The sequence below is a fragment of the Ambystoma mexicanum genome, chromosome 5p (genome assembly GCF_040938575.1).
Source record: "Ambystoma mexicanum isolate Mex_15411 chromosome 5p, UKY_AmexF1_1, whole genome shotgun sequence".
NCBI classification, from domain to species: domain Eukaryota; kingdom Metazoa; phylum Chordata; class Amphibia; order Caudata; family Ambystomatidae; genus Ambystoma; species Ambystoma mexicanum.
Genome location: NC_090930.1, coordinates 506,964,781 through 506,990,669, shown reverse-complemented (window position 1 = coordinate 506,990,669; position 25,889 = coordinate 506,964,781). Strand labels below are relative to the sequence as shown.

The 25,889-nt window shown below is 41.7% G+C and overlaps 1 protein-coding gene across 1 annotated transcript in view; it reads right to left on the bottom strand.

The window, feature by feature from the left end:
- The window catches only part of LOC138481050 (sodium/hydrogen exchanger 2-like), a 1,286,045-nt gene that overhangs the window by 193,621 nt on the left and 1,066,535 nt on the right, over nt 1-25,889 (bottom strand). The window contains exon 10 of the mRNA XM_069612916.1: nt 11,154-11,285. Within this exon, the coding sequence (XP_069469017.1) occupies nt 11,154-11,285 (132 nt within the window). The remainder of the gene's footprint in view (nt 1-11,153; nt 11,286-25,889) is intronic.

The window sequence follows — 25,889 nt, the reverse complement described above, 5'->3', positions numbered from 1 at the left end:
TGTTATATGATAAAGAAAAACATTCAGAGTCAGTCAAAAATATAGATAGGGCTTTCTCACTCGGTATCCAGAAAATCTATCCCTCTAAAGATTTCCATGTTTCTGAAGAATTTATTGAGAAATTGTTAAACGAACGCAGGCCTGGTGCCTCTGCGCTACCTCCGTATGATCCTCTCCCTGGTGCTCTGCCCATTCCTGCTGTTATTCCTGCTGTTATTCCTGTTCCCCCTGTACAACCTACTGTTCCTATTCCTCTAGTTGTTGTTCCTCCACCTATCCTACCACCCCTTCCTCTTGCGCCGATAGTTGCACCCCCATTGAATTTGTAGTCCTGTACTGACTGAAGTTGATCGGGGTGCGGGGTCAAAGATTGTCACTCGAAATACTGTTTCTGCAGACAAGAAACGGGAATTATTTGCATGGGCTAAGCACTGTATGGAGAGAGGTGATCAAGCTGACGTTTTTTCCACATTATCAAATATGGGCAATTTTCCTGAGAAAAATGTTTTTATCGAAGGTTTGGGGACTCATTTATGTGTAATGTGGGGTAGATTACATAATAAGGATCTCCCACAAGGGGTGAGGGATCTAAATACTTTAGCGCTTTCGAGGGACACAGAGGAGAAAGTACATGGTCATGTTGAGAGGTTGTTTGAGTATAGGAGGGACTTAGAAAAATTACGGGATGAGGATGGTGAAGACGACAGTATGTATGTACAGAAACAGTTCCTTCCGTGTCATAGATCGGCATCTGAGGAAGTACGAATTTGTACCAAAGATGCGATTCGATGGATCTCGGATTCATCGATACCGCCGGATTAAGTATATGACACATATAGTCAGTATACAGTAGAAATGCAGAGGAAGGTGATTCAGGTAATGGTACAGTACCTGCAGGATGAATGTGTAAGGAAGAAGGTTAGTTGTCCTATAGAGTTATTGGGTATTTGTAAGAGGGTTTTTTCGCCCGACACTTCTTCGACTGCCTTAGCGCTCGACCTGGCTCTGTTGCTTAATAAGCGGTCGGAGTTACCTATATCTCAGTTGCCTATGAGAGAGGTTTCTCCGACATTTGTCCCAAAGGTTGAGATTCCCGCTAACGCGGGGACTGGTGCACCCGCTGTAGACATCCCTGCACATTATGTTTCGCAATTTGTTCACGTCCCGTTTTCGCGACAGGAAGTGAACACTATTAGACAATCAATTCCCGATATTAGGAAAAACCTGACAGGATTCTACAAAGAGATAGAGTCCGTTTTGCAGTCCTCTGTGTTCACCTTAAGTGATATTGACTTGCTATTCCCTGTACTCCTGCCCGTAGATTTATGGAAGCAGGTTCGAACAATAGACGATGTGCCAGGGTTGGGAGATACGTGGGCTAACCTGACTAGGTTTGATGGGGAAAGACCAGCTGGTGAGAAACCACCTCAGGTAATACTTACTTTGCCTGATAGAATTGTCATAAATTGAAAACCATAATTCCTGAGAAAAGAATTATTTGGGACAAGCTTACGGCCTGTGTTCAAGGAAAAACTGAAGGTGCCACCGAATTCTTTAATAGATTCGAACAGGTATTCTCTGACTACAGTGGACAGGACTTGGGCACAGAGTCTGGGAAAAGGTTGTTTGTGGACACACTTGTATGTGGATTGTTGCCCGACATCCAGTCACAGATTATGTCCTCTGAGAGCACTTGTCAGGCGAAATCTCAATCTGAAGTTTTGCACATGGTTCAGTATTATGAATGTTAATAATGAAAAAGAGAAAATAGAGAAGAGGAAAGGAGATTTGAAGACTAAAGTATTGTTACAACAAATTGTTAGAAATCCCAAAGGAGGTAATTCACAAACCAGAGGTCAGTATGTTCCAAAAGGAAACGCTCCCTTGGGTCCTGTGAATGTTAATCACTGTGCCTATTGCCGCCAGGAAGGTCATTGGCGTGCACAGTGCCCCATCCTTCGACAAAGGTCAAACAACGCATTTGGGAGTATGGGTAGACGACCTAGAAGTCACCCCGGAGTGGGGGGCCCTGATAGAGGTCAGTTCTCGCAAGATCCTCAGCAACCTTTTTCACGGGAAAATCAGACTTCAAGTGTGGACACGAGAAACATATTTGATCACCCTTCTGCTGCCTACCTTTCTGAAGAGCTTCCTTCCGATGACATTTTATTTCGTTAGGATTGCCCGAAGCAGGGTTTGGAACCTTCACCTATTCCCGTTAATCAGAAAGGTCCCTACGTTGAATTGTTAGTGGGGAATAGGAAACATCAGTTTTTGATAGACACTGGAGCACAGAAGTGCTCCATTGATCATTCCCGGGTTCCAAACATTCCACTGTCAGGGCAAACAAATGTTTCTGTAGGGTTTTCTGGCATACCAATTGCTTGCCCGGTTTCTTCGCCGGTGTCTGTTTCTTTGGGTCCCTTCACGGACCATTGTCCCTTCCTCCTGACTTCAAACTGTGGAGAGAATTTGCTGGGGTTAAATTTGTTGAAGAAACTGAATGCAGTAATTCACTGTTCCTCTGACGGAGTGCGACTGACGGTTTCACCACAGCAACTTCCCAGTTCTCAGTTTTTGACTCGACCATTGCCTCCTGAGCTTAGCGTTGTCCCGGAATGTTTGTGGGTGGTTGACGACAATGATGTCGGGGTAGTACAGGTTGAACCTGTTAAAATAGTTTTGAAACATGGAGTTAAACTACCACGCATTCCGCAATATAAAATATCAGTTGAGGGCGAGCGTGCTTTGAAGTGCATTGTCTCCGATTTTGTGCATCGAGGAGTGATTGAAGAGATTGCAGGTAGCTTATGTAACAGCCCGATTTTACCCGTATACAAGAAAGGCGACAATGCAATTCCATATCGTTTCATAATTGATCTACGTGCGATTAACAAAGTTGTCGCCCCACAATTTCCAATTGTGCCTGATGTGACAACGATACTAACGATGATCCCTGCTACAGCTACGCACTTTAGTGTTGTGGATCTAAATAATGCTTTCTTTAGTATTCCTATACACAAGGAGAGTAGATATTTGTTCGCGTTCACCTTGGGGGGACGTTCGTTCACATTTACTCGTGCACCTCAAGGGTATACTGAAAGTCCAAGCATTTATAGTAGGGCTTTGAAAGACCAGCTTGATACCCTTGAATTGCCACCTACTTGTACACTGCTTCAGTATGTCGATGACTTGGAAATCGGAACATCAACGATCATTTGAGCTTCTCAAAACTGCATTATGCTCTGCACCGGTTCTGGGTACTCCAAATTATGACAAGGCCTTTGTGTTGTTTGTGCATGAATGTGATGGATGTGCTTTGGCTGTGTTAACACGGGAACACGGAGGGAAGAATAGGCCGTGCGGCTACTACTCTTCCGCCCTTGATCCTGTCGCATGCGCTTTGCCAAGATGTTTGCGAGCTGTCGCTGCTGCTGTCGCGTCTGTAAAACAGAGTGAGGCAATGGTCCTAGTCTATGATTTAATCTTGATGGTACCTCACTCTGTAGATGTCCTATTGAATAAAACCCAAACGCAACACCTCACCTCTGCACGGCTGACGAGGTATGAATTAATTCTGTTTGCCCCTTACATTCAAATTAAGAGGTGTTGTGTTCTTAATCCGGCTGTACTCCTACCTTTCCCGCAAAATACTGTTTGCGGTGACGAAGAATTACATGACTGCCTGTATACTACTGAACAGGAAACGAAGGGCAGGATAGACCTTATAGATACTCCTTTGGGCAATGTGGAAGGGGAGCTGTTTTGTGATGGTTCCTGCTTCAAACTCCCGGATGGTACATCTACAGCTGCTTATGCAGTTATTACATTGAGTATGGTTGTTGAAACTAAGAGAATTCTGCATAACTCCGCGCAGGCCGCAGAGATTATAGCGTTGACCCAAGCTTGTGAACTCTCCGAAGGGCATACAGTAAACATATATACTGATAGCCAGTACGCCTTTGGGGTGGCTCACAACTTTAGGAGGCTCTGGTCGGTAAGAGGGTTCCTAACCTCACATGGGACCAAGATTCAGCATGGCCCCTGATAGTGTAATTGCTCTCGGTACTCTTGCTCCCTAGTCAGTTAGCGATTATGAAATGTGCAGAACATCGTAAGGTGATAGATGATGTGGGGAAGGGAACGCTTTTGCTGACCAGATAGCCAGGCAAATGGCCACAGACCTGAGCGCAGACATGTATGCTCTAAGAGAAACAAAAGATGCCTATGTAATGGATGAGGTTTTTGGGTCTGTGCGAGATATCCAAGCTGATGCCACAATAGAAGAATCTAAAAAGTGGGCCGAAGGGATGGGGAAACTAGATGACGATAGGTGTTGGGTGGATACATCTGAAGGGAAATGGTTGCTCCCTGATTCATATGTGCTGGCGATGGGTACGATGGCACACAGTCCTACGCATGTGTGTGCTCAGCAGATCACGAAAATGTTAGAACAAGTCTGGGTAAATGATAACATTTTGAAGATCGCCCAGCGCCATGTTCAAAATTGTATGATTTGCTTACAGCACAATGTGGGGAAGTGGACAGTAACTCCAAGGGGTAGTTTTGGGCCTCCTTCTGTTCCCTTCGAGGTTATCCACTTTGATTTTATTGAGATGGAACGGTGTAACAATCTAAAATATGTTCTTGTGATTATTTGTGCTTTTAGTAAATGGATTGAGGCTTTCCCCGTTAAGGATGCTACTGCCATGACCACTGCAAAGACTATGGTAAAGGAATTCTTTCCATGATTTGGCCTGCCAAGGGTAATTTGGTCGGGACAACGGTCCCCATTTTGTTGCAGCAGTAATTTTGCAGATATGCACAGCGTTACACATTGAAAAGCGATTTCACTCAGCTAGGCATCCTCAAAGTGCTGGGTTGGTAGAGAGACATAACGGTATCCTAAAGAACAAGCTTGCCAAAACATGCGCCGGCACCAAACTGAAATGGCCAGACGCCTTACCTATTGTATTGTTAACCATGCGTACCACACCTCAAACTAAGATTGGGCTCTCTCCATTTGAGGTAGTGATGGGGAGACCTGCTAACATTTGGGGCCTTCCGAAGCCCAAAACTCTGAGGGAGGTTGAAAATGTATTGCTTGTAGACTACTGTAACCAGTTGACTAAAAATCTGTATCTCATTTATCATCAGGTCCAATCAGCTTAACCTGTACGGTTTACGGGCCCAGGACACAATATTCAGCCTGGAAGTCGGGTCCTGGTGAAGGCCTACGAAAGGTCTTCCTGTCTCGTGCCTCGCTGGCGGGGACCCTACCAGGTGCTGTTGGTCACCCAGACAGCAGTGCGGGTGGATGGAAAGAAGCATTGGATCCACGCAACGCATGTTAAGAAACTTCCTCACCCGACGCCACACGTTACAGAAGAAGCAGAACCCCTCGCTGATGCTACAATCTCTGATCTGGAGTAGCAGATAGCGCTGTGAGTGTGTCGGAGAATCTCTCTGAGCCCGTGAAGCTTGGGGAACAGTCCATTTTGTCTCCACACTCTTTGGAAAGGTCGCTTCTGTAAAACGTTGTTTCAAGTTCTGTGACTTCCTTCGCCTCAGATACGTTGCTTCCCTCAGGAAGTGATGTTACCTTATTTCCGGATCAAACAGGACCGGGTACCACCAGGTACGACCTTCGACGAAGAAAATAGAACTACGGCACGGGTTTTGCCTGTGCATCTGGAAAGAAAGAGTCATTGAGAGTTTTTCTCTTGCAAAAGAAAGTTTTTGAAAAAAGGAAAAAAAGGTATTCTGCTGGCTGGGGTTGGGGAAGGACTAAGAAGTCGCGCAATCGTAGTGTCGCCAGCAACGAACATTGGGGTCGTCGATTGAGAAACTACGATGCCTGCCACCCCCACCGCTGCTGCCCGCATTGGACTTGTAAATAAGGGGGTGACCAACACAGACAACGAACAATGTGCCTGGGCCCCGAAAACGTATTGCTATGTTGTGTTAATAGTAATTGGAGTTTGTATAATTACTGCTGTGGGACTTTGGTACTTCGAAGAAATTGACCCTCTTAAACTTCTACTGCCAATTGAAACTGTACCTACTGCTTTGATTCCCTCTGTACACCTTCATACTTTGTCACCTATGGACTCCTAGCATAGACGAAAGTACCATAATAACACTTTAGTGATAATAATGAATTCAACGCATGCCATTTTTAATAAGAGTAATTGCTGGATTTGCACCCATTTACCGCAACATGGGAACAAGGGGCTTTGATGGTATATTCACCCTTTACCTTTAACGACTGCTTGCTATGCCTCTCTTAGAGCACTATTCTTTGGCCGGTGGAATGACAGCATCTCGGGGAACTTTGATGGAACTAATTTAAATGATTTTGAGAAACGTGAATTAACTCCCCTGGGATGCTCGCTTTTTGCAAATAGAAGTAAACCTAATGTTGCTTCTATTAGGCCATCTGATAAACGATCTCTTCCTTTTCAAACTCTAATTTCCTTTAAAATGGCTCCGATAGGCAATAAGGACGCTGTGCCTCCTTCCTACTCTATTAACCATAGCCCCGATTCAGTCCTCTTTTGTATACAAAGAAATGGCACTCGGTCAATGGGAGACTTTGAAGGTTGTGTGAACATTGTAAATTTGATCGGGGAGAACAGGCCTCTGTATGTAGGGGGGCCTGTCTATTTCGTTTGTGGTAGTACAGCATTTCCCTGGTTGCCCAAGGATTGGCAGGGAACCTGTTGTTTAGGAATCCTGTTACCTGGGGTATTCATAGCTAGTACATTGGAAGTTTCTAAGGCTCGCCCACGGCGGGACGAGAACGGAGATACCCCTGGGCAAGTATTGGGAGATATAGCAAAATCAGTTGTGCCATTTTGGGGACAGATAGCAAATTCTGAAAATATTAGGGGGCTAGCAAGGGTACTGGAGAAAACCATCAACCGGACCAAGGATATACTCTACAATATGACACTGGAACAGAAAGCAATAAGATTAGTAGCACTCCAAAACCGGATGGCATTAGATGTCATCCTGGCAGAACATGGTGGAGTATGTAAATTAGTGGGGTCCGCTTGCTGTGTTTTCGTACCAGATTCCTCACCGACAATTTTCAAAGCAATACAGAACTTGCACATCCTTAGTTCTGAAGTGCATGTTCCTGTGGGAGATTGGAGTATTAGCGCTTGGTTCTGGGATTCTCTACCATCCTGGGGTTAGAAGGTGCTTTCTGTTATACTGGTTATTTTGGGAATCCTGCTATTCCTTTGTTGCTGTTTCGAATGTCTACCTAGTATATGTGCAATGCTAGGGGGATGTTGTGCTCAGGCAGTGAGCACAATAGGGCACAAAATGTATGCCCCAGATACAGCATCTAAAGAGTTTGTGTTACAAGAGGTTCTGATGAACGACCTAATGGCTATAGATATTACAGATAATGATTTAGGATGTATGGACGACAATGCATGGAGTTATTTACAAAGACATTAGAAATGATATTAGCACTTGGCATAGGCCAAAAGGAGGGTTTGTCGGAATTGAAACAATATTATGCTTCCTATCGTAACAATTGTATGTGTATTGGCCTACGCCAAGTTCTCTAAACATCATATGCGAACAAACTCCACGGCAAGGTCTTGACCTTAGAGAAAGTAATGTAAGTCGCCATCTTGGATTAAGCCGCCATTTTGGGTTCTCTTGTTATATGGAAGTCACCCTGAACATCAAAATGGAGGCCGAATGACATTCTGAGTGAGATTCTGGCCGTTGTGACCTCCGTACACATGAATAATTAATATGCCTGCAGGCCACTTGTCGGGGTCGCGAACTGAGACCTTGTCCTACCGTTGACCTGTATGTATATGTACAACTATATCAGTGAAACTAATCGAAATACATATATTAAAGGATTAACCTGGCAAGGAACCCATAGGCCTGATTCACAGAATGGTTAACCCGCAAGAGGGTTGGCCAAGGGCTGGACAAACTGTATAAAAGGCCCAGGTATTCCAATGTGCGGTCTCTCACTAACACATCGAACCCTCGTTGAAGTTCGTTATGTTACTCTGAGAGCCGAATAGCTATCCGTTTGTCAATTGACTTGGTAACTGTTGTAGCTTTTAAATAAAGCACTTGTATGTTCTTTGTAACCTGTGTTGGTGTGTTTCTTTTTGGGCTTCCCGGCCTCATATTATTTTTCTGTTTCCACACTAGGATGCAGTGCAAGACCTGGGGCAGACACCTTGATTGTGTGAGCTGTGATATACCCCCCACAATGGCTGTGGTATGCTCGAATGATCCTGCGGCCAGGAGGTGTAAGGCTGATAACACTTTGACCTGCTGTGGCACAGCCAGTGAGCACCTGGTGGGTGATTCCAGGTCATTCTCCTACTCCCTGACCAGGTCTCGGAAGATATTAGGCGGAGGGAAGAGGTATATTCTATGCACCTCCTTATCTGAAATCCCAGATAATGTTGTTCGTGGATGGAATATACTGGCCCTCCTCCTCCTCCTCTGCCTCCTCCTTCCATGTATTAATATCATTGCTAGCAATGTAGGATCCGCATTGTGACAATCGTATGTTTATTGGGGTTGCATCATGATTTAATGTGTGAGCTTTCATTGCCCTTTGTGCTTTGTGACAGGTAAGGAGTGGATGAAAGATTGCGGGCTAATCCATTTCCTTTGTGCAATCACTTTTGTGAATAGGGTTTACTTTTCGCTTGATGGGGCACGTTTGTTGGTTGCATGGTGCCTCTCTATTCACGTCCATGTTCTTCCTCATTTTTCTCGTTTAATAAGAATTTTGCATGTTCTGCGTCCTTTCTGTTCTTTGCACTGGCCCTTCCCATGCCTCCTGTGCAAAGCGCTCGCACAGAGCGCAAAGTGGGGGGAGTCAGCACAAATTCCGATCTGATAATCGAAAATTGTTTTTTATCATGGAGCAAAATCGTACTTTTACGGCACAAATTCACTTTGCACTGCGCTAAACATTTTGTAAATGAGGCTCTAAGTTGCTATTTTTTTAAACAAGAACATTGAACGAATACGTCTCATAGTTTCAATTTTGTGCATATTACAATAACAAGAAAGACTTTGATTGCAAGACATATTGTCCTAAACCCTGATTACCTCTAATTGGCCAAACTGATTAAAATGAAATAGTGTAAACAAACACATTTTTGTTTGGTAGTGAAACAGGGCAATATATGTGGCAGGACAGAGAACTGTTTTTCATATTCTACAACACTCGATTTATTTAATAAACTCTGTTTGAATTGTACCAATCCCAACGAAACATCCTTGCACTTTTTTTGTCAAGACCATCATATTGGGTGGATATCGATGTATTGACATGCCAGATAGGAGTGATGTTTGCATGTTAGAAACATAGTAGGCATAAAACCAGTGGTAGGATGGAGTTCCTCTCTTAGTAAACTAAAGCAACTATGAGAAGGATAAGTAAATATTTTCTGTGTAAAATTAAGTGGCAACATTTTTGCTTGGGTTTTCCAAGAATTTATATCTAACATAAAGTCTGCCAACTCTACCAGGGACAGGTTGAAAGTACTAGGAGTTTTCTATAGGAGTTGTACTTTAATTTGGACAACAAGTTTGATCCCTGCAAGCCCATACTTCTGCTACTATGTTGGGTGTCTTACAAAAGGGTGGGAATTAGTTTCTTCTTGACCAAATTCAAAAAGGGTCAAGGAGAAGACACCTTACCTCTAAAGGAAGATTTTCGTCAGTTGCACTAATTGGTTAAATTTCAATTTGACATCTGTTGCATGGCCACACCAGCATGTACTGTTACTTATTCGTACTCCAAATATTTGAAAGATGTAATCATCTCAATAGGTTCACCATTGATATGCCATGTAAATGTAAGTTTATTTAATGAATATTAACATTGAATATTAACATCAAAACCCAACCCAAGCGTTCCCAGTATTTGCCCATGTTCTCCCACCATTTGAAAGGTACAAACATTGTTAGAAAGACATATTGGTGAGTGTTTAGGCAATATGATGTCCTTGTTTGCCGTATTTGCTTAGATGTTTATATAGTTTGCTGGGTATTTCTATCAAATGCTTAAATACTCACACAACTTGGTATGCACTTCTCTCATTCGCCTGCAAACACCCAATATGTGCCAGATATTGCAATCTTTTCTCAGATCCTCACATGGTTTTCTATGTATTGACATCGTATGCCTGGATAGGTAGGTCAATTAGCTGGTATTGCTTTGCAGAGCAGTACCCAGCCTGATTCAGTCTATTTGCTTCAGAGATCATAAGACACTTCCTCAGTTGTCTGCACCCGTGCACACTGGACAGTGACAGGCTGCTAGTCTGCTTTACTCCCAACCTGAAATCAAAGTTAAGTTTTTATCATTTTACGTTAGAGAAATAAAGAAGCCATGAATTGGCGATTGTTTGAGAACTAATTACCGCAAAATGGTGGACTGCCACCAAAACTCAAACGTCGTTTGACGAAGTCCAGTCACTTTGTGGAGCTATTGGAAACACCATGTTCCGAATCCAGCACAGACAAAAGAAATGTGAAAAAATGGCCACCGGGGAAGGGAAAACTAAGTTTGTTTTCCCTTTTCATGGCAGCTATTGTAAATAAGTGAAAAAGTAAACAAACAAAATGGCCACCGTGGAAAGTTGGCCCTTTCCATTGTTTGTAGACCCTTCTCCATTTCCATGGCGGCCATTCCAAAAATAGGAAAAAAGTTACCCAAAAAAATGTCTAACATGGAAAGGAGAGAAGGGACTTGTGTAGTCCCTTCTTCCTTTCCATGACGGCCTGTCGCAGATCAAGAGCGGACACGATGGGGACAGAAGTGTGCCCAGTGCGTTCGCTCACGAAATGGACACCCCCCTCGCTGGGTACTAATGAAAGACAATAAATGGCTCTGATGTGGAGGAAAGCAAAGTGTGCATTGTATACAGTATCCTTAAGCCCTCTATCTAGGCTATAGTATCAGCCGTGGTTCCTTCGGGTGGTGATGAGGTATACAAACAAACAATTTGATGTTTCCACTCAGAATGACTAGCAGAAATGCATAGTATACATGTTTTCTACTGGCAAATATATAATTAAACAAGGAATCATTCCAATAGTTGTAATGTAAGATTTATAAAAACAAACATGTGGCATTAACATACCTCCTTTACATTTAAGTCAGAATTATGTCTTCGGTGATTTATGCGAAAGCTCTCACGTCTCCGTATCAGGATCTCCTTAGCCTGTTTAGCTCCAGTTTCAGTTGGCAGGGTATGTCTGTTGTATGCTGAGGTCTGCTCACAAAACAGGAAAACAAAATATTAAATATTAAAGGGCGCATGTGAAATATAAGGAATGTGCTGGTCTGTGCAGGTATGATGATGGCAGTTTGATGTTAACAGACCTCAATTACCATTTTTATGTACACAAAGCCCCTGTATGTCTCTCATGAGACACTCAAGGCCTGATTCAGAAACCGTTTTTCAATGTGATTTTCCCATTAAAAAACGCTTAATTAATCCGGTCCTTAATGTTTAATGTATGGGGTTAGCTCTTCCACCTCTGAAGCGAACAGGGGCACATAAAAAACGCAGACAGGTCACAACAGATAGGACTGTGTAGATTAGCTACATAGAAGAACTTAGCGAATAGCCAAAGCACTAGCTATCCGCTTCTACCTCCTCAAACGCACCACCCAAACCCTATACACGCCCACTGGGCTAGCCAACCTATACCCTAACACAAACCCAACACATGCAACACACACTTAAAACAAACAAACCCGGGCACTGGACATTACCGTACGGCCACAACAAGCTAGTGCATACAACCTTAAACACCTGCCAATCTACACATAAAACACACATATAGACCCCAACATAACAAACAGTCAAATAGAAACATCCCCGGCATTGGATCTTACCGGTATGAATACAACAAGCCAGTACACACAACCCTAAATGCCAGCAATCTACACATAAAACACAGACACACTCTAGCACAACAGCCACACAGAAAATTCTGCAGGCATTAGGCCATACCCATATGGATACAAGCCAGTGCAAGCAACCTACCATCTGCAAGCCAACACACACAGACACCAGTTTCTCCTGGTTCTGGACCTATCCTGTCATTCTTCCCTCAGTAACCAACCCCGCCTCTTTCTTGCAGAGCCACTGGAGCGCCTGCAAACCGCCCTTGGGTGGTATCGGTGCACAGTAAAAATCAACATAACATAACATTTTGAAAGTGATTTGGCAAGTACCATATTATCCAGGCACATGTGGAAACTGGGATTAGAATTCAAGTAACCGTAGTTTAGCTCTTAACAGGAAATACATGTTTCAGTATGGTGTATATTACCTACCCATAGTTCTAAATGAAAGCTACTAATCTCTGCTGTAATATAACTGGAGAGTACATCATCTTCCCACTACTGTCTCTACCAGAGACATGGCAGGCTGTTGTCCCTGCCCACTCTCAGAGGCTGATTTTGATTGACTCCAAAGGCTCAGAAAATAGGGCAGCTGTTGACTGTTTCAATGTAATTGTTCATATTCATTTTGACGGGAGTGTGAACACAAGGGTGCGTGACACATCCAATTCACGGCATTGGGCCTATCACCCCTTTGCGAACGTAGAGGGCACAGAGCAACAAGTATGGCCGAGCATTTGTTCATGAGGATGTGTCCACTCTTATCTACAGAATGGGCTGGACACCACTCCCACCCCAGTGTGTTTTTTTTCTTCCTTTAGTCTTTCTTTCTCTTTTCTCTTTCCGTTCTTCTTTCCTTTCATAATCATGATAGCTGAGATGAATTCATATTCATATATGTTTTACACTTACATATTAAGATGCAAATGTTATTTTATTGCTTCTTTGTGTTATCTTTAAAACAATAAGTACTATTATGAAAAAAAAAGAATGGGCTGGCCTATGACATTGACATAAGGAAAACATGGGCATCCACCTCGCAGGCAGTTAAGGGATTACAATTCGGGTTGTCATAATTATAGGATTACGCCATAGCATCTCTAATCCAAGCTGAGAGCTCAAAGGAACTGCCTCCAGAAGACTAAAAAAGGCTGCAGTTATGGATAGTGTTGGAGGGGTAGCACACGAATAGCCTGTATTCATGGCCAGAATCAAGAACCGTGCAGGGAAGCGACCGGGCACTTATTGCGTTTTAAACTGCAATTAAATATCTCTTAGTATTACAGTTTTAAAATATATTGAATCTGTTTTAAAAATGGTGCACGTGTATTGTATTGGTATTGTTGAATTGACCTTAATTGTATTAATGGCGTGTTGTATGTTTGTTCATTTAGCAAAACGTTATATATTAACCATAATGCCATACATAAATAAATAAATAAATAAACAAACAAACAAACAAACAAAGATAGGGCACTCAGACAGCACCTAACACATCTGCCTGGCAACCTCGGTAAAGAGAGCGTAGTCTCGGGCAAGCGCTCCTTTATGGTGCAGGCAGGCAGAGCTCACTGTTATTTGCATAAACTGTGATTTAGTAGTCACCACCTGATGTTCCTTCACTGCGGCTCTGGGCATCCTCCACTCTAGCAGTGGTGCACAAGGGAATCTGGCGTAACGGGAGCTTTGCCTGACAGCAGGCAGCGTGCACGGTTGTTCCTCATCCCTGCGTCTGTGCTGGAAGGGCTATATCAGAACCTCTTAAATCTGCCTTTGCAGAGCCTTCTGAGCGCAAATGCAGCATGCCTGGAGAGCCGCTTTCCCACCGTGCAGCGCTCAACCCCAATACAAATCAGGCCCTCAACGTTCGCAAGAGTACGGAGAAGCAGGACCGCACACGGCAGTGTCTCTGTCACACTGTCACATCGCAGTGTGTGCTCCCGCGCTTTCCCACTACACGGCAGTGTCTGTCAGACTGCCACATCGCAGTGTGTGCTCCCGCGCTTTCTCACTCCATTTGTAGGCACAGTGGCTGTGTGCAAATAGGCGAAGACACATTTGACGCATGTCGCTCTTTGAATTGCCCTTGAATAGGAGGCAGTCATTAATCTTGATTTTGTCTGCCATTTTCATATTTTGTATGGTTCTTTTTTTTATAGGTAACTTCTCTATAAACATTATCACCCTTGGGCTCACATTAAATAAACCCATCTTTGTAGCACAGACCCTGTCCACAGCCGGTTTTCCTGCCTGAGATCTTGGCCACAAAAGGGCTTCCGTGTGACGGCCAGTATCCATCTGCTCTTCTTGCCACCTGTGTAGATGCAGCGTGATTCAGAAGCCTCTTGCTTCTAGCAGGCTTGCTCTGGAAGCTAGGCCTTTAGCAGTGGGGGGAATCGGCTGTCCTGCTAATTTTTTGCACAGGCATACCCATGGGAGAATGGGCAGGAGAAGAGATGAGCATGGAAGCGCTCAGTTTCACTGGGAGGGTTCTACCCCTTTTAATTTTCTTCAAATTGGAACATGTTCGTCTTTAGACATAACTATTTATTATGTGTTAGGGTTGTGTAATGAGGAGGCTAAACACGGTGACTGCTGCAACAGATGTATTCATAGATGCTGACAGAAATTATATACAAGAAGCAATTGTTTCACTGCTTCAAATGTTCATCATTGAGGCAATAATAGCGTGTATTGAACTGCCTTAGTTTCTAACTGTCTTTCAAGTGGGAGGAGCCCCGGGAGGCTGCTCTACCTGCAGCCTCGGCTTTTCGCGGGACTCGCGCTGCCTGTGTGTGCTTTCGCGCATTTCAAAGTCTGGCAAGACCTCTTCCCTCATGGGTCCTCGCAAGACGTTATAAAGAGTTTGCTATTGTTTCAAAACATAACATCACACGGATAACAGGCGTATTTGTCGAGCGCACGTTCACCCACAGAGGTATCTTGACGCTATTGACAGAAAACGGATGTACTGCTGGTGCTTATTTGTTTTGTTTGTTTATTTGTTTATTTATTTATTGTGCGCACCAGACCCTAGGGTAGCAGGGCCCAAGAGAACAAGGAGGTTTACAGCTTAGTTAACGTTTACAGGTTACAGATTAGTTAACGTTACAGGTTACAGGCATAGTTACAGGTTACAGGCATAGTGGACATTTCGAATCTGCAGGGTAGGGCAAGTGCAAGTGCAGATAAGGCGTAGCATTGTTGGACTTACTTATACGGGTGTTCAGCCAGTTGTATGTGGAAGTTTTGTATGTATTCGCAACTGGGAAAATACAAAACACAAGATAATTGAACATCTGGTCCAAATCTTTCAGAAGGTACACACTTGGAGTCTCATTATGAGTTTGATGGGATAAGCTTTACAGTTACTTCATGCAGTGACGATACTGTGCGGAACAAGAAAACTGGCTCAAAAAGGCAGGACTGCAGACTTAAAAGCTATACCCCACTTTGGAATTGGATTGGATTTCATTCAGGATTTGCAACATTACTTTATGCATGAGTAATACATACTACGTCCATGAAAGCACGGCATAACGCTTCTTGTAGGTACTCACGAGGAACAGTATAAAACTGCACAAAAGGATGGTTATTTGGAATGTTTGGGTGACTCTGCATTGAACTGGTACTGACACTTAAAGAAAAGGCAACAAAAGAGGTGCTGACTCATGTAAGCATTGGTACTGTGCTGCCAGTATAAATAGTCTCAAACTGCTGTTTTATGAATGTGTAGTGATGAGTAGTGTTGAAGAAGGCTGAAAAATCAAGATAGCCACATAAACATGGTCACAGAGTCAAAGTTATTGTGAGTCCTTTTATTAGCCAATCAAGCAATGGATCATCACCATGTTATGTTAATGTGACAAATTGACTACTGCTTTGCAGGAGTACAGGGATGTGTAGTGAATAAAACTCCTGCTCAAACCAACACTACTACTAAACGAGCAGTGACCACAATCTTAAAAGTGAGGCAGGCACTGCCGACAGGTACATTTCCTTTGCTTCTTAGAGTAGCAGAGGCCGAGTTCAGGCTATTCTCTTCCGGAGGTATGTGAGCTTGTGGAGAAGCAATTCAAACAACTATAGTTCTGTGGTACCAAAATGAAGGAATGTCCAACAAAGGTTCGATAGAAAATAAGGTACTTTAATTAAATCGTAAGTCATTTTTATTCCTTCTCCTTAGCCAACCTTGAAGAATTAATCTCTTCTGACACGCAGCTTTTGTATCCGTCTCTTGCAGCAAATAAACTGGACAGGAGATATCATGATATTTCAATCAAAGTATTGGATAACAGGGTTTCTATTAAATCTCAGAAAGTGAAGTAAAAACCAGACAGTGTTTTTTACACACAAATTCGAAATGAAAATACATGCATTAGTCATAGATTGAAATATCAATGGAGTATTTCTAATCATTATGACAACCTAATTAATTAAAAAAATGTCAGCTTAACGAGGAAGACATTTCAAACAATTTCAAAAAATGAATACTATTCTCCTCTCTTAATCTCAATAGAACACAATTTTAAATCTCTGTTAGGTGCTGTTAAAAATGTGTTAACCCATTAAAATTCCTACATTAGAAGCCTCTTATTATCTCTTCACGGATAAAATTGAGCTTATCTGTAAAGACTTTGAACATCATTCAATTAACAAGTATTCTAATTTTGAATTGTGGAATAAGCTTGCTAAGTGTGGGATGCCTGCCTCATTACTACAGGTGGTTGTTGTAATGCATCGCAATACTAAAACACTGATTAGATTGGATAAGCAGGGTTCATTGACAGATCACATTTATACATCTCAGGATTTAGGCTGGGATGCATTCTGGCACACTGTCTGTTCAACCGTTTTCTTTCAGATGTGGAATTCTATTTGTCAAAATGTAGATCTTTTTCCCCTATTGTAGATGAGATTAGATTTTTTTGGATTGCCTATGCAGACGACCTAATGTTGTTGGATTATATGTCTGTTGGTTTGCAAAGGTCTATTTTGAGCTTTAAACAATACTCAGATTACAAGATGGTCATTAACATCAAAAGTTATCCTATTTTTTAAAACCACACAGACAGGTATAATTTGCATGGTCGATTGATGGAGTCAAAGTTGCCCAACTGCAACAAGTAATATACTTGGGCATCACATTGTATTCACGTCAACAGTTAAGGATGAATACAAAATAAATAAATAAAGTACCTTAAATATGTGGCCCAAATGTAGGTTATAAACAGAAAGTTTGGCAAATTCTCCATAGTGCCACTATTAAAATGCTATAAAAGGAAGGCGATTCCAGCAATCATTTATCGGTTGGAAATTATGACTCTGGATTTCTGGATAGATTTCATAAATTGGAAACTTTAATATGGTGCAAAACACAAGCTTTACTTAATTGTATCCCTGTTGTGAATATTACATTTGAGTTTGGTCTAGTTCCTTTGCTGAAATATATGTCAGATGAAACAGACTACAGCTGTATTGTATGAATCGCTTGCACTAACAATGACTAAGCAAATATCACAGGGCCTAAATTGATGTGTAACTGATTGTGAATCCATTTTACTAGAACATGATGTGAGTCAAGATTTGTTTGACAGCGTTCAAAGAAATACGAAAAGAAATGGGGGAAAGTCCCTGGTTAAAAAGTATAGATGGTCTCCACCAATATAAATGATTTAAAGATATACCGGTGGAGGAAAAAATTGGAATGTTTTATCCCCCTATATGATAAAATTTCCCTGTAGTATCTTTAATAAACTATTCTTAAGAAATAATGTATTTACGCTCGACGTGAGAAAGCATCTCAATTAGATCCAAGAATAATGAAGTATTACATTCTTGTAACCTTTGCCAAAGTAATAACTTTGAGATACTGTTTCATTTGTTTATGGAATGTTCTGCATTAAGAACCTACTGGTTCATGAAATTTGGTTATGATGAGATGAGATCGAATAGGAAGGCTTTTAGGCTTTTGTATATTAGTCGGCAAACAAATCTCTTTGATACTGGTCTCAATTCATTTGATAAGAACAGTTTTTCAAATTATAAAATTATAAATATAAATGTTGTAACGTTATCCCCCAAGCCGTTCCTATTTTTATTAAAACTGTACTGCAAATCTATTTATTTAAAACATCAGAGTCCTAGGTGGTGAGGTCCTAGGTGCCTATCAAAACTGTGTTTGTTACAATATTTATTTAAACTGTTAAGGACGTATGCTATAACCTTTATCAGTCCTGCTGACCCAATGTGTTGGTAGAAACTGCACTTGGCACTTTAAATATCAAATGTACTAAGTCCAGAATTTGTATAGTTACCTACTGAGATTACATATTGGATATTTGTTGTGTAATGTATTTTAGTATGAATTATTGTATGTTAATTGTTATAACGTTATATTTGGAATGTTTTGTGAAAGGTTTTCATTATAAACTATGTCACAATAAAAAAACTCTGAAAGTAAATTGTAAATTACAGATTTTATTTGAAGGTGTTTTTCCATGCCCATGTTAGACATGTTTCTTTGTAAAGTTCCTTCCATGAAACCTACATATTACTCTAATGATTTAATTCCAGCTAGAATTATGAATATTCACCTATTACAGCATTTCAGATTATGGTGTCTTCTTTTAAAGAAGGTATATTTCAGAGATAATTCAAACAGGTATCGTTACCCCATCATTAAAGAAGGACACGCTGCACAATGATGATTGGAAGAACTAATGCCCAGGTTGTTATTTGCCCTCTTTAGGGAAACTTTGAGAAATAAATATCATTGCAGCTAAATGAACATAACACTTAAATGAATCTACTTCAACCTTATTGATCAGGTTTTGGAACAAATCATAGTACAGAGACTGCAACCATTCCGGTGCTGGAAGACATTTTATGCACCACTAATGCCTTTTGGTACTTCTGGATTTCGCAGCAGCTTTTGATACTGTGAACCACTCACTGTTACTCAACATCCATTCAGGCCTCATGGGTATGGGGGGGTTTACTAAATTGGTTCCAGTAATTTCTTTCCACAGACATCAAATCATCAAGATTGGGAGCATAAACTCCTATCCCGTACTGTGCCATGCAGTGTTATTCATGGATTGATTTTGTCTCCTATCCATTTTAAACTTTATATGGAACCACTAGGAGATCTAGTTATTAGGCTCGACATCTCCCTCCATCAGTATGCAGTTGAAATTCAAATATACAGAATCATCTGAATATGACATTCACCCATTGGGACAGTGTCATTTTTACATAGAAAAATGGATGGCCTCAGTGCACCCACATTTAACAATTTGAAAACAGACTTTCTATGGTTTGGTTTAGAAAAATGAACAATATTGTCCAACCCTGAGTATAGTCTATAATTGTTGGAAATATATCATTTAAAGCAAAAGCCTCAGTTACATTTTTAAGATTTCATCTTGATTCTAACCTTTCATTGAGTGATGTATTATCAAATGTCCCTTCTTTGTAGTATTAAGGTGTTTATACCTCCCAATACTTTTTGTTATAGCGTTCAATCCTTGTTTTTATCACATACTGATGGAGGCAATGTTGATTCTGACTGGGGTCAACAAATCTACTTTGAAAAAGGCCTCCCACTCTCACTCTGCAGCAACATTTGACCCCCATCTCAATTATTTTGTAATCATTACATTGGCTCCCTATTCATTCACATTGAATTAGTTCATTTAATTGATAAGCATTTTATTTAGTTTTTTCTTTTGCAGGCAAACTCCATTTTCTTCAGTGAAATGAGGACTCTAGAAACAGAGATACGCACGTGTTTACCATCCCCAAACCTACTCAATTACAAAAATAGGCTTTTCCTTTTGCGGCTCTGAATTTTTGTAATAGTTCACCCATCTTTATTTGCATGTTAGAGAAATTGATATTTTTACTAATTCCTGAGTTTGTGCTTGGATAGTTGTCAATTTCTGTTCGTCTACTTTGTGTGTTGTGATTTGTTATCTTACATTTCATTTATTGTACTTTATTGTCAATTTGTAAATCTTAAGTGGTGAAGTGCTCATTAAATTGTACCCAGGTGTTTTCGCAGAAATGATTAACATTAGGTTGTGATATGAAGATGTCCATACCATAGTATAATGAAAATTACTTGGTAATGTGTGTTCTATGAAGGTCGTTGCTATTTAATAAGGAATGGTAAATGAGAGCAAGTTTTATTGTGTAATTTCTACACCCATACAAATAAATGTACACTCCCACATACCCCGCATTCTTAACATTGAACATTTACATTCTATCAGTGAGGTGAAATGGGAGGGAAACCTATACCTGTTCAATAAAATGATCAAACCATTCCCCCTGATTGTGTGGGTGAGATCTCCTGCCATGTTGATACACCTACCTTGCTCTTATCAAAGAACCTTTCTGACTCCATCTTCCAACTACTTCAACTCTCTCCTCTCACCTCAATGAAGAACATAACTTTATGTACTGCTTCTAAACTCAGGGCATATACCAGTGACTGATCAACCTCTTCAACAGCAACATTAATGTTGTGGTATGCACTGACCCACTAGGCTCTGCCCTGCAACATCACTGTGTGCTGGTGGCACCAGAATCAGCAAAATGGCTGCAAAAAGCCCTATGCGCGCTAAACCTCTGAAAATTGCGCAGTGAAACCGGAAAAGATGGCTGCCAATCCACTTTGCCTGTGTCAGTGGTGGAACAGGAGACAACACTGCTAAAACCTGTCATTGGGCTGACCACAGAGTGAAAATGGAAACTACATGAAAGCAGTGTTTTATTGCGAGGAAACCTAAAGGTGATCTGAAATCCTTTTTTCCTTGGTTGCTGAAATTACAAAATAATGATTCCAAGCCTCAGAAAATATCCAACATCCTTGCTGGGTGTTACCCGTCACCTTATTCAAAGAATCAACATAAGCTCACAATGTCAGGAAAAGCAGATTCCATCACATGAATATCCACATTAATAAGTGTGCTTGCCTGTAAAAATCTGTCAGAATATGGGCGCAGTACCGCTGGCCGCCTGGGTGACAGCTGTCAGTCAATTACATTGGAAGCTTAACTTGTGCCAGTTAAATCAAATGGTTGACATTAAGTGACTTGCTATCAAAAGCAATATAGGTTGCAACTATTTAATCTCTATGTTTAAAAAGACTGGAATTAGAGATCTGTTTGCCTGTTTTGAAAATGTAAGTTTATTTTATCAAAGAAAAATTTAAACAAATTGAGTTTTAAAGTAAACTGATACAAGCCAAAGAAATTCAAAGCAAATTCCACAGTGTGCCCCAAACAAAAGGCACCTTCCTTCTGCTCTCTGCCCCAGGAACTCCCGTTCAGGTGTTAATGGAGAGGGGAGGAGATTTTGGGCCTGTTGCAGCAGGGAGAGACAAATGGCTTCCTGGATTGAAAAGAATATGCAGATGCAAGTGTCAACAGAAGCCCCTGCTAGAGGAAAGAGGAATGAATTGCTCTTGACCCACCAAAACTTTGGGGGAGGGACAGACAGTGTTGTATATTCTGAGAACACAGAAAAGTATATTTTTGAAAAGGACTGACAGAGGACTGTGCAAAATTGTAAAAATTGTAAAATGACACTATTGTTAGTATGAAAATTCCTGTCACGTTTTAAAACTACTCAGAACTCTGTGCTATGTTCAGGGACAAGACTACCGAATTTGTAGTTTTGTAGCAATTGTGGTGATGCCAGAAACATGAATCTTCATATGATTATGCCCAGATATCACGTGCACATATGTGTAAAAATGTGGACAAATCTGACATTGAGACGGGGCTCGGATGAATACTTGCTCCACCAAATCTGTGATGTAAAAATGGTATTGCTAGCAAGTTTGTAAAATTGTAAATATATCTTGTATGAAAAATAGATTTCAGGTGCCGAAACCAGAGAGAGGTTCTCCGTGGATCATAAAACACATCGTCATCATGACACTCTGTTTCCTTCTCAAATCAGGGGAGAGGAAAGACCCTAACCAATAGAATACATAGAGGGTCTCCCTGGTATAATTCAGCATACCCACCCCTTTAGGAAATACATAAATAGAGACAGCTTAGGACCTAAAAGACACACACACATTCACCCACCAACTGATTGCTGGCGGAGCGCTTTGCAAAAGAAATCCATATCCAAGACTCCAGACTCCAGACTCCAGAATTTTGAAAGCAGAATTGCCCATTTTCAAAACTGAACCATTCTCAGCTTGGCCTTTAATAAATCCTGAAACCAGATTTTACCCAAGACCTCCAAGGGGAACCAAAAAGAACAGCCTGGCTGTGCTGTTGCTGCTTTCTTGCTGAGAATTCTTGCCAGAATCCAGAGATCCAACGCAGTAGAGCAGAGATGTGACCAGATAGCTGTGAACCAGAACCAACCCATCAGATTCAGTCCAATCCCGCCGTGCAGTGTCCAGGGTGCCATGCTGAGTGCAGAACCAGAGCGCCTTGAGCCCAGTCTGGTGTGCTATCTGAATTCCTGTCCAGAAAGTCTCCCTGACCAGATCCCTGACGGGTCCATTCCAAACAGTGGTAGTGAGTATCCATAGCATAGGATTGTCCCTAGCAAATATCTTATCCATAAGTAATCCTATCCAAACCCATTCTATTACTGCATTGTAGAAAATCTTTTGTCTTACCTGAATCTTTCTCTCATCCCTATAGTCCTTTGGTAATAGAAGTGTTAAAATCATCTTTGCGCTAATATATTTTCTAAAGAAAGGCGAACGTCTCAGCAGGCTAAACCAACCAGTGATATCCTGGGCTGGTGGCTGCTCTGTCATGTAGTTGTCATCTTCATAGTCTCCCTAGTGTAAAGAAATCTTGTCTGTTAATGTTAAAAAGCGCATCTTTATTTTGCACATTTTTCTGAAAAAACCGACCTTCACAAAAACCTTCATAACTTCTTCACCATGTCAAATTGAAGCTAACCTCCTGAGCTTTCCAACAAACCCAAAACCGCATCTCAACTCCTTATAGTTATTCTGCAATCGCGCTTACCGTGCGAGGAAAAGTTTGCCGCAAGTTTTTCATTTGGCTCAAATCTCTCACATGTGAAAAAGTTGTTCTTTGCATCCGACCTCAGAATTCAGTTTTCAATCTGCTAGTTACTCAATCATCATTGCTAGAGTTTCTCTGAACTATACCAAGCGGCTCCCACTAGTATTGAAACCATTTTAGTGAATTAAATCCATTTTCAGTGTTTTCACCATTCATTCAAAGCCACATTCAAAACCATTTTGACAAGTTTGCTGGGGGAAATTGGGATTGATACTGTGTTGTCGAATTCTGTATTTCCTGAAACCTGTGTTCTCTCCTTCCATCTTTTTGTACTGCATATTTTGGGGATTGAGTAGTGTGCAGGGGGAAAGAGTAATCACATTGCATTTTGATTGAACCCACACAAAGTATTATTCTATGCTGCATTATTTTTCATATAATTACACCTTCTGATTAAAGAGAGTTGTTGTGACATCACCCCATTGGTGATCCTTGTATACATTTTAAATAGTGTGATATATATATATATATAAATATATATATATATATATATATATATATAATATATATATATAAAATATATATATAGTGAAAATCCATAAAATAAATATTTTAACTTTGCAAAACAGCCTGCTTCCTGGTTCAGTGTGACCAGGGGGATTCAAAGAGAGGGGCGTGATATAAGGGTACATCATTTAGAAATAAAAGAACCTATAGAGATAAATAAATATTAAGGGTTCTGGCTGTGCATCAAACGCTAGGCATTGACTTAGGTGGAGTGCCGGGTTGAAATCACTTACAAGATTGGGGGCTCGACTGGGATTTCTGAATTAGACATACCACTTGTTACAACTTAATACAGTGTGCTAACTGACGGGGTACATAAACCCTGTTAGGCTACCATGCTGTGTTACACTGTGAAAAGCACCTCTCAATAGGAACGCTCTAAGGAATTGGTCTGTTTTGCAAAAATAAAATAAACTTCTTTAAGTCAGAAAGGAAATTAATATTTCCGGAATGGCGACCTTGGTAGAAATCGATATGGCTAAAGAACACCTACTGCATACATTATTTGTAAGGGGTGAATGGACAGAGCAGGATCAGAATGTGTGGTTGCAGGCAATCACAGAACAGACCACTACAACAGGATTAGACCTATGGCAAGATCAGGGTCCATTACATGTAGCCCTGAGTGAACTGTATATGGCCCCTAAGATAAAGGAAGAGCAAAGCAAGATTGCCAAAATAGTGGCAAATCTGTACCTCCATATTGGAGCAATACGGGACAAATATGCCGAGGGCCAAGATCTGGCAAACAAGCAACTGCAGGCATTAGAAAAAGCCCAAACTGATCTGGGCTCTGTAGAGCAAAGGCTGCAGAGGAGCCATGAATCAGAAAATGAAATTAGGCAGTACCTAACCAAAATAAAAGAAGACATGGGTATCCTGCAGCAGGAGATGGTAGAACAGGATACCAAAATGCTGGCCTTGCAGGGGTACCAAGAACGTTTGGACTCTCTACTGCAGAGCCAGAAAAAGCTGGAACAGCAAATAAATGTTAATAGGGCATGCACAGAGCAGGTAATCACCCAGCAAAGCCGCCTAGGCAAAGAAAAAGAAGAGAATAATAAACTCATTCTGAAAGATCTGGACACCCAGGCAAAATTTGATGAAGAGCGCCAGAAAGCTGGTGCGCTCCAAAGACAGAGGGATGACCTGGCTGCACCGAGGCATACTTTTGCTTAGGAAAGGGACACCTTAGGTCAGGAAGTCTGTTATTTAAAAGAGAAGATAGAAGAAAATCACCTGGCCCTGCAGCGCCTGGGTGACCTCCAAAAAGACCATGAACAATTGTTAGAGCACACCAGGAGGTTGGGAGATGCTCTAGCACGGAAGGACCAGGCCAATATGGACAGGACTCAGGAGTTAACCCTCCTGCAGCAAAAACTGGTCCAGTACTCTAAATTGACACAGGAAGCACAGAGAGACAATGAGGCTCTCTGTGAGAAAAATGACAGGCTCCACAGACAGGCAAGAGTAATTGATAGAAAGTAGCAAGGCCTTGATAGAGGAACAGAAAGCTCAGGTTCTTGCATGGCAACAGGGAGCAGGGGCTGAGAGAGATGAGGTCCGCTGGGAAAGGGAAACAAGAGAGCATAACCTCATGAACCCTAGTACCAGAGGCCTTCATATCTTCCAATCCCTGGACTCTGCCAACCCTATGACCACTGGCGCACATGAGCCAAGGGCCATGGGGATGGCAGATTTCAATCCAATAAGGAATATGGGGCTCATAGATCAGCACCTCCCAGGAATGGATGGGCGGGCATCTGGGTATGGGTTCCCAAGTACTGTAAAATTTAGTGGGGAACTCCATGAGTGTAGGCCCACTAAGGGCATCCTGAAAACCTCTGCCCAGCTAGGACAGTGGGGGGGTACTCATGAAATCCTGGGAGTAAGGAGGAATCAGAAGACTCCTCTGAGCACCCCAGGACACAGGAAACTAGGCCCCCATATTCTGCCAGCCATTCCCAGGCTCACAGAATCCGGTAGAGCCTAGAAGACCAGACGGGCACCACTGGTAGCAGGGCCTCTGAGTCAGAGGAGGAGTGGACCAGGGTCACCCAACCCAAAAAAAGCAAACAAGGTCAGAAGGGCCTTGCTCAAGGATCCCCTAAAGCAAATCAAAACGATAAGGAGCATCATCACGCCCTATCATAAGAACGCAAAGTATTCAGTTTGGGAGCACCTAGAGCTCTTTGAACAGATGATTGTTAGGCGGAAACCTGTGCAGTTCCCTCTGGGACCACTGCAAAAGATTTAGGACTACAGGTGTTGCGATGAACCCACTTGGTAGCAGTCTGCACCACACAGATTCAATTGGTAGCTGTGGCTGAGCAGTCAGACTTCCCTCAAGAAAAGTTGGTCAGTATAGGGAGTATACAAGATAG